At 42.6% G+C, this 10,160-nt stretch overlaps 1 protein-coding gene across 1 annotated transcript; it reads left to right on the forward strand.

Moving 5' to 3' along the window:
* The first annotated feature begins 2,116 nt into the window (after positions 1-2,116).
* F2RL1 (F2R like trypsin receptor 1) lies at positions 2,117-8,521 on the forward strand. Its single transcript, XM_058044046.1, has 2 exons — positions 2,117-2,252; positions 6,190-8,521. Exons 1-2 carry the CDS (start codon positions 2,180-2,182, stop codon positions 7,290-7,292), a joined length of 1,176 nt encoding a protein of 391 aa, XP_057900029.1. The 5' UTR covers positions 2,117-2,179; the 3' UTR covers positions 7,293-8,521.
* The last annotated feature ends 1,639 nt before the right edge of the window (positions 8,522-10,160 follow it).

Raw genomic sequence — 10,160 nt, forward strand, 5'->3', positions numbered from 1 at the left:
AAATACTTTTCTCACATGTGCTTAGTTCCTTCCACTGTTGCTTGATCCAAGAGAGAGAGCTGTCTGCTCTGAATGTAAAGGGGACACAAAGATGGACTGGATGGAATAAATCAAGAGAGTACTAAGAATGAAAATTGTAACAGGGCACTGGCAGGAGAGCACCAGCTATAGGTGGTGGATGAGAGAGAGAAAGACTTAGTAATAGAGATCTGAGAGGAAAAACTCTGGAGACTAGTAAAGGGAGGCTAAATAAAAAGCCAAATGAGAAGACTACAGCTCACTCTACAAGGTGATTAAAAGCAGGATTAAATGCCTATGAAGTGGTTTATAATAGTAAAGTAAATAAAATGGCACTGAAAGTGAGACAGGGAGGTAGGCTGGAGGGATGGGCTATGACTTTCCCAGTGTTTAGCTAGAAGGCTGGGACTCAGATGAGAAATCCATAAACTGTGTGGGTGACAAACAGGAACTTGTGTAGAAGACAAACAGGAAATGTGCTTTAAGCATGCAGTAATTTATAACAAAGACTCAAAACCAAGAGGCCCTTAATGTCAATTTTGACACCCAAAACTTCCCAGTGCCATGTACTCCCAGACATCTACTCCCAACTGTATCCCATGACCACCACAGAAAGACAAAACCAAAAAATTTTATTCTCTTTCAGAACCACGTAAAACCCGAACCACAGAGTATATGCATATAAATATAATGCTCATTCAAAAAAGGGGAAAAGAAGGCAATTTTATCACTGCTTGCACACAGAGCATTTTGCAAAATAAGGCAGAGAGAGAGCATTTCTGACTGTAGGTGTGAACCAACCAGGGTTGAACAGATGCTTTTAATTCTGGAATTTGGTAAGCAGTGTGGTTGATTTGATGACCATGAAAATGTTCAAAATTCATATCTGTGCAGATAAACAGAAAACACTGATGACATTACTTTGTGTTTAATTTTGTTCCTGAAATCCCTATTTGCAAAACCAAAGGGAAGTTGGTGTATTCTAAGCTTAAGTGAAGCTGCCAAGTGAAAACATCTTAACCTTTCTTACTGGTTCATGACAGCATAGTACCACAAGATGCTTGGGGGTTAAGCAGCAATTAGACTTTTTCCTGCCTGTGATATGACACATGTAACATATATATGACATATCTGGGCCCAGTGCTGTTTGACGTGCTTATCCATGACTTTGACGAAGGGCGAGATGCCTCCTCAGAGAACTTGCTGACAACACAATGCTCATCAATGTTTTTAATGATCTGAAGGGAGGCTGTCAAGAAGATGGACCACACTTTTCAGAGTTGTGTCAAGCAACAGAAGAGATGTAACAGGCAAAAACTGATGCACAGGACGTTCCACATGAACATGAGCAAGAACTTCTCTACTGTGAGGGTGACAGAGCACTGAAGAGATTGACCAGAGAAGGTGTGACGTCTTCTTCTTCAGAAGTATTCAAAAGCTCACTGGACAGGACAAAATCCTGAGTAATGCACTCCCAGAGGATCCTGCTTGGGCAGGGAGACTAGATAAGATGCCTTTCTATGGCCTTTTCCAACCTGCCCTGTTCAGTGATTCCACGATTCTGTGATGTTATAGCACGGAAGAAACTTGGAAGGCACAACACAGTGTGTTACGAGGCAGCCGAAGTAACACACCCCCACTGGTGTGTAAACGCGGCTGGTCCCTGCCGGTGTGACCCAGAACAATCCTGCCCGGCTCCAGCAGCAGCCTGGCACGGACCGCTCCTGCAGCGCGCCGCTCAGCTGTCCTGGGCAGTCAGGGGCCGTTAACAGCGCAGCCCCCGCGGGCAGGGCCCACCGGCGGCCTCGGGGACGGGCGACCGCGGGCGCAGCGTGAGCAGGGTAAGAGCCGGGACCTCCGGAGCTGCTCCGCCCCTCAGCGGCCGAGCGGTTGCCAGGCGCGGCCTGACGGTGACCAACAGCCTGCAGGGGCTGCGGCGCACCCGCCATTTCGCGCTGGGCTAACCGGAGCCAGCGGCGAACGACTCCCACCATTTCGGGGACAGCGCCGCCACCCTCCGCCGAGAGGGAAGGGCCCAGGCTGGCCCCGCCCGCCACGGGGCTGGTCCGGGGCCCGGCCGCGCCCTCCGTCCCGCCCCTCTCAGGTATCAGGTGAAACTGGCCGGGAGTGCGGGCGGAGTGGCGGCGGCCGGAGCGGGGAGATGGCTGCGCGCTGTGGGTTGTGCCTGGTGCTGCTGTTCTGTGTGCTGCTGCGAGCTGCCGCCACTGCTGAAGGTGAGCGGAGCGGCGTGAGCTGCCAGCTCGGCTGGCATCGGCGGGGCGGCCAGCGCGGCACCCCCGGCGGGCTCGGCCGCCCCTCAGCCGCGGGCGGGGGCGCGGCGCGGCGCTCGCCGGGCAGGTGTCTGGCCTGTCTGGGGTTCGAGGAGCCCGGAGCGGAGAGGGTCGGAAAGCTCGTGCGGGTGGCAGTGTGGCCGCCGGGACCCGCGGGCAGGGCTCGCCGGCCGTCAGGGAGAGCGCTTCACGGGCGAGCAGCCCTCTCAGGGCTCGTGGGACGCGTGGGGCTTGGCTTCACTCGCCTTGTAGAGAATCGTGGAACGGGCTGGCTTGAAAGGGACCGAAAAGCTCCCATCTAGTTCTAACCCCTATCCCTCTGTCCCGGGCAGGGACAGCTTCCACTAGACCAGGTTGCTTAGAGCCCCGTCTAGCCTGGCCTTGAACACTGGCGCGCACGGGACATCCATAACTTCTCTGGACAACCTGTTCCAGCCCCTCACCACCCTCACATAAAGAATTTCTTCCTACCTTGTATGTTCGTCTGGTCCTGTCACTTAGTGGCCTTGTAAAATGCCCCTGTCCAACCTTCTTATTGTCCGCTTCCTGCCTCCCCTTGCGATAAACATGAAAAATCTTTAAAGACCATGTTCTTGGGGTTTTTTTCCCTGATCTAAGAAGCTAGGATTCTTTTAAAATTTTTTAGTCTGTGCTATTGCTTGTTGAACGTAAGTGCAGTTTGAGGAAAAATGCCTGAACTATATTAATATTTCACTACTTAAAGTTAACTTTTCGCCACGTTTTATAATAAACCCCATTGCCATATCTGTGCATACCTTTTCACTGTGTCCTTCCATATTTCATTTACCGGGCTTATTTACCTAACAAAATCATATGTGTAAAGATTGTGCAAATATTGAAACCAAGCATAGGATATACGTTGTATACGTATTGAAGCCAAGCATACGTCATATTTTCTCAAGGGATTGATAATAGGTAACTGCAAATTGTGTTCTTCAGAGCGGAGTTCCTGAATCAAGTTGCCATTTAATAGCCTAATTGTCTGACCTGGGCGGAGTAAGGAATTTGGAATTCTCGGAGAAGAGGGAGAGAGGTTAAAGATCCAAAACCCAGAATAATCTTAAATTTAGTCCTGTTTGGAGTATTACTACCACGAGTAAACTAGTTAATTTTTGGATACTCTATGCTGCTGTCACTTTTGTGTCTGCAGGGTAGGCATAATCCTGTGTTTGGTATGTAGTGGGTTATATCTTCTGGACAAATGGCAAAGCTGTTGAAACAGTCTTTTGTGGGAGGAGAGAGTAGCGCTTTTCCCGTGGGCAGATTAGCAAGTCAACTGCATTCTCTGTACGTGAGTCAAGCAGGGTGAAACTCTTCTGGAAAAGAGCTCGATTGTTATGGAAAACGGCAAGTGGTGAATGAGTAAGGAAAGGATGTAGAAATGCACATACCTAACAAAGGATTGGTTGCTCAGTGAGGGAGTGTTAACTGCAGGGTAACAGGACACTGTCTCCTTATATGTATAGGTTGCTAGTTGAACTGAAAAAAGTATGTTTTGAGACTCGAATTAAAGTCAGCATAAAAACAAGACTTGGTCTGTGAAATCACTCTGTCTTACAAAGTAGAATAAAACAAACCTTTGTCTTTATGCTGACGCTCTTGCAGTACAAAGTCCTGTCTGTGGTTCAGGTATCTGTGCATCCACTTTAGTGTACCTCTTACTGTACTGTCTCACACTAACACTTCAGGACTTTTTGATGAGGCTTTTTTTTTCCTACCTAACCTCTGAACTTCAATTGCAAAGCATTGTTTTATATATGATCACAAAACTTTAGTAATAACAAAGTTGTAGTATTTACTCTTCTAGTTCTCTACAATAATTTGAGTCTTTGGAATAGAATAAAAATAGCATGACTGGAATTTGATGGTATCGACCACTTCCTGATGGACAGGTACTTAACATGGCACTGTATGGTGCATTTTATTACTGTGTCCTGATCGCTGCTGTCAACTTAGTTTGTAAGGTCTGCTTCCAAGCATCTCCTAGGATCTTTCTCAGCTAAGCTGTGAGCCTAAGAAAATCAGCATTGCTTAGCTCATTATCACTTCAGTATCTAGTATCTGTAAGCTATGTCCTTTAGGGTTGTTTTATGGGTTGTCCTATTCATAGCTCAGCATAGGGAACTAGGATTGCTGCATTATAATTAACTTTTGCAGTACAGTGAACAGTATTGCTGATGTGATCATGAGGCTTGAATGTCTGAATGGAGAATTTTTATAATTCTGCTTTATTTGTTGTAATTACACCACATATAGACCAAAATGACTATTTGGCATTTGAATTAATTTTCTTTAGGATGGTAGTTTTCTTAGTATAATTTAAGCATCTGTCTTCATGCAGTCTACTGCAAAGATTTGTCCATGTCATTGTACAGGCAAAAAGTTACCTTGCATCTCAGTTTTCCAGAGAAGGCTGCCTAGGTCTGGAGATCTTCAAGTGCTCAAGTGAATTAAAGTTAACTTAATTCAAAATTCTGAAGAGTGTCAATATTTTTGTATGCATTATCAGAAGGTTGGAGAGTCTAGACAGGAATCAAATCAGACTTTTGCAGTTATAATTTGAAAGGAACAGCTATCTAAAGTGAACTGCAGGATCTATACTGAGAAACACACACTTGTGTATTTACATATTGTATAAGAATTCTTTAAAATGTAAGGTGGAAGCATTTTTTCATTTGGAACTGTATTAATTATTTTTTAACAAAGGGGCAGGCTTTGCTTCAGCATTGTTCACTGCTGCTCTCACTGTTCAGGCACTAAAAAGACTCTTTTTATATTACAGTTGGAGGGCTTTGGCTAAACAAGTCCACAAATATTGATAGAAAGTTTAGAAATAATCCTCCCTAAACCAGTCAGCTTCCATGCCCATACAGTTTAGCTGTGTGGAATGGATGTCAATAGGTGAATGTCTGACCATTCAGAATGGTGTGGATTCCAGGATATTGCTTGTGCAGTTTAGCCTGTTGGCAGAGGAGGACTGTGCTGTGTGTGCAGGGGTTCTGAACCGGGCTGTTCAAAGTCTGTCCTACAGGACTCGAGGCAGGAGCACCTGTCTCACCCATATGGTTTGTAAGCTCCCACAGCATTCAAAAAAGGGCAGAGCAAAGCTTGTAGTGACAGCAGTTTGTGTGTGAAGCAATCTTAGGTGTCAGCTCTACCACCTGAAACTGTAAAAATCGAGTAAAAATCACAGGGAGCGACTCTCCTGAAGGAGATCCCACATGAGAACTGCGTTGCAACTTCATGCACAGAGATAGTGTGTTCAAATTTCTGTCTGGATACACTGTAATGTGTGGCATGCCCTAGAGACTATTTGTGCATGGCTTTGGACATGGCATTCTGTATTTCAGTTTTAGCTTGTCTGAAGGTAGTATGTTCTTTTTAACTGCATACCTGATTTTTGGGCCATCTAAACTGGCAAAGCTTCTGCTGCAGTTAAATTAGACTGCTGTGACCCAGCACTCCGGTGATCTGGCACTTCTGTCTGAAAAGCTAATGGTGCCCTGGGGTAGTTGAAGCAGTTTTGACTGTAACTGTTCAGGTGGTAGGAGCCTTTTAACACGGCACTTTTAACAAGGAATTTTTAATATCACTGGTGACATGGAGAAATGTTTTGGTTTCTGGTAGAATCCTTGAATTCTTGAAGGGATAAAGGTGGTCCTTTGGTTAATAAATTTAAAAGAAAGGGAAGATAAATCATCAAGTGTTTGAATATCAGTCTTAATTTTTCTGCTGATGAGACTGTCTGTAAATGTTCAGATCAGATCACTGTATCTAGTTTATTTTTTTAAAGGGCAAAAAGTCTGTACTTCAACACCAATAACAACTTTTTCTTCTTTTTTTTTTTTTTTAATTTTAGAGAATAATGGCTCCAGCAAACCAAAAGGAAGAAGTTTCATTGGCTATAAGGTTCCAAATGCAAATAATTCTGAAGAGTTATACGAGGTGGATGAATTTGTAGCAGAAGTCCTCACAGGAAAGCTGACTACAGTTTTTATTCCCATTGTTTATATACTTGTCTTTATAATTGGCTTGCCGAGCAATGCCATAGCCCTCTGGGTCTTTTTTTTCCGAACAAAGAAGAAACATCCAGCTGTGATTTACATGATTAACTTGGCATTGGCAGACCTTCTTTTTGTTGTCTGGTTCCCACTGAAGATTTCATACCATCTAAATGGCAATAACTGGCTATTTGGTGAAGGTCTCTGCAAAGTATTTGTTGGGTTTTTCTATGGAAATATGTACTGTTCTATCCTTTTCATGACATGTCTCAGTGTACAACGGTATTGGGTTGTAGTGAACCCCATAGTGAATTCAAAAAAGAAGTCAGAAATTGCTTTGGGCATCTCCATTGCTATCTGGATACTGATTTTGTTGGGCAACATACCATTGTATCTTGTTAATCAGACAGCATATATTTCAAATCTTAACATCACAACCTGCCATGATGTGTTGCCTGAAAATGTTTCGGCTCATGATATGTTCAGTTATTTCCTCTCACTTGCAATTGGACTCTTCTTAATCCCAGCTATCATCACTGCTGTTGCATACATTCTAATGATTAAGACCCTGAGCGCTTCCATCATAGATGTAAGCACTGGGAAGAAACGAAAAAGAGCAATCAAACTCATTGTTGTTGTCCTGTCCACGTATCTCATCTGTTTTACACCTAGCAATGTGCTGATTATTGTGCACTATTCACTCCTCAAAGCCTACAGCCAGAGCCATCTGTATGTGTGGTACATAACTGCGCTGTGTCTTTCCGCTTTGAATAGTGGTATCGATCCATTCATCTACTATTATATTTCAAAAGACTTCAGAGACAACCTTAAATATGCTCTTCTTTGCCGAAGTGTGCGAACTACACAGAGGATGCAAGTGTCTCTCTCATCAAGCAAGTACCTCAAGAAATCAAATTCTTACTCTTCAAACTCAAGTAGGACCAATAAATCTACCTACTGAGTTTAAGCTTAGAAAAGTGAACTTTTGTTATTACTGATGAAAGGATGTGAGTGACAATAGACTTTGTACAAGAAAGTCTGATGAAACACCTCTGCATTTTAATTACATTGAAGTGTGGAATTTGGAACTGACAGTTGCTTATTTTATGTAGAAATCATAAGCAGATAAATCTTCCTGGGAAACTGGGGGAAAAAAAAGAAGACATTTCAGATGCTGTGCAAAAATGCTGCTGACCTAGAAGTGAGGCTGAAGACATTCTTGTTGAATATAAAAGTTGCTAAAAAGCAAAATGTCTCTGGAATATTATACAGTATTGTTAGTATTTTTAATTGCCAGAAAAATCTGTTTTGTGTTACTGTAACTGTAATCTATTATGCATCTGAACAGATTGTCTGTATAGGACCTTACTCTGTCTACCTGCTTACACTGAACATCATTTGAAGTTGTAGAAAGAAGTAGAAGAGAATCCACTTCACCATCTTGGATCAGATTGCTTATTATCTTTGGTATATTATAATTTATATATTGTTCTCCAAGTTACTGTGCTGTAAATACTAACATAGCAAAAACCTATAAAGTTATCCTATTTGAGTTGACAGCTGATCTTATCAGCTAGAACTGGGAAAAAATGTTAGTTGAGATTATCCACTGTTACTTAACATTTGCCAGTACATGATCTTATATGGGGATATACAACAAAGTTTTCATGGATAGATATTTGATTTTATAAAATGTGCCTTGTATTTTTTAAGACATCTAAATAAGATTTTTTTTTTGTAACACATTTGAGTTGAGTGCTCTCTTTTGTTCTTTTACATGCAATTCAATAGTAGTTCAACTTGACTAGTTCAGCTTGCCTGGCTTCATATAACAAAGATGATATTCCTAACAATTGTTACAAGCATGACAGGTGTAGCTGTAATGTCTAAATGGGTAAAGTAAGATTTACCTAATGACGTTTGTTTGGAGAGCAATGAAAGTAGGATGTTTTGGGATAGTATTTCAGAGGGCCTAGCTAAAATAGCAATGTATATTAAAATATGTCTCATTAAGAAGTGGAGAGTTACTCCAGCTCTAGATGACATGGAACACAAATGCTTCTCAGCCATAAACAATTTTCTCCTCCTGTTTCCTGACTAGTGCAGGGAAATAATTGCATCTTTATTACTGAACTGAAGGTGTTAGCACCCTTACTGGAAAATGAAGGTACATAAGAGGCCACAGTTCACTGGAAGAATTTGAAATTAAGAGAGTTACACTGTCTTCACAAAAGGCTGTCTCTGAATTCCTACCATGTTATCATGATACCCTGTATCATGTTAAGCAGTATGCTTCCTGCTCTATATGCAGTAGTGAGTAATATGAAGAAAGGGCATCCAGTTCATGTACTTACGGACCTACCTGTGCTCTGTCAGGAGTACAAAGGTTATAGGTTATATGTTGTAAAGATGATAGATTGGCAGTGTGTAATACCACAAAGAGACTGCTCATGATTCACAGATGACTGTTAAATGTCTAAAATATGACATGCTTAATATAGCCTGTCTTTTGGGGAACAAAATTTATTTCTTGCATTATTTAATCAGAAGTGCACTAAGCACTGTTTGTATATCTGTACTCTCCTTGTTTCTTTCCTGTCATTCCTGTCAAATAATTAGACAACTCTATTGCAGCTCCTGTGAAGGAAAGTGCTGATCCTCTTGACCATCTCTCCCTTCTAGCCTTCACCTGCAGGTTGGCAAAGCAGGCTGCAGTGAAGGATCTTTCTTGCCTGTGGCAACAGTGGAGGTCTGCCAATGGTACAAGTAAGAATTAGATGGTACTGCAGTATGTTGAAAGTTTCTTGAGAAAGGAGTTCTAATAAATAGAATGATTTCTTTTTAAAATGGGGCTCTGTGATGTGTGACAGATTTTGGAGAATACTATTCAAAGAGCTCACAGTCATTTGAGTGAAGCTTTCCTTTTGTGTAGCTATATTGCAAATCCTTATCCTGAATTTAGCATGAATTAGTTTGCTTCAATTAACAAAGCAGTTAGACTAGGCTGGTTGTTCATTTATTCAGTTCCTGGAATTGGCAATTATGTGCCTGTGCAGCCAGGTAGTAGTGGGGTAAGAACATACAGCCCGTGAGGGTGGAGATGGTTGCTTAAACCTTTTTGGGGGCGGGGGGAGTGGAGAAGGGGAGGCTGTACTCTTGGGCAGGGTTGGTTGGTATAAATGTGGTTGTCTTCAGCTTAAAATTAATATATTCCTGAACAGTGCCAACTTTGTAATTCAAACACTAAGAGAACCAAAAAATTCTTCCTAGCTGTTGCTGATTAAAGGTTTAGATGCTAAAAAAATCATCAGTGCAGCATTCATGAAAGCATCAGGGAGTTGAAAATCAGGTGTGTTTTATGTGCACTATGTCAAGCTCTCACAAGCAGCTCAAGCTTATGCCACTCCTGAGAAATAGATTAGCCTTTCTCTTAACCCAGCATTATGTGATCATGCTGTTTCCTTATACTGTCACAAGCAAGTGTGACCTTGGGGTGGACTGGATCAGTTCTGGGTTAAAGTTAAACTAGGAGGATGGTGAAAAGTTTACTTTTGGCTTGGAACAGTATTTTGTTGTTTTGCTGGATGAGCTCTGTGTCCAGAACAGGAGAGAGGCTCAGACTGTCTCCCCACCAACATGCTTCCACTGTACAACTGCAAGGCAAGTCAAAGCACAGTAGCTGCCAAACCTTCCAAGCAGCAGGGAGCAAGCCTCCACCCATGACCATAGGAATGGCTCTGCTCACTCTGGCTCAGGGTAGATCCAGCTCTGCTAGAGTAATCTTCCCACCTTCTACTCTGGAGGTCATCAAGACAGCAAGGCATCAAGG

This window comes from Melospiza georgiana, chromosome Z (assembly GCF_028018845.1).
Source record: "Melospiza georgiana isolate bMelGeo1 chromosome Z, bMelGeo1.pri, whole genome shotgun sequence".
Classification (NCBI taxonomy): Eukaryota; Metazoa; Chordata; class Aves; order Passeriformes; family Passerellidae; genus Melospiza; species Melospiza georgiana.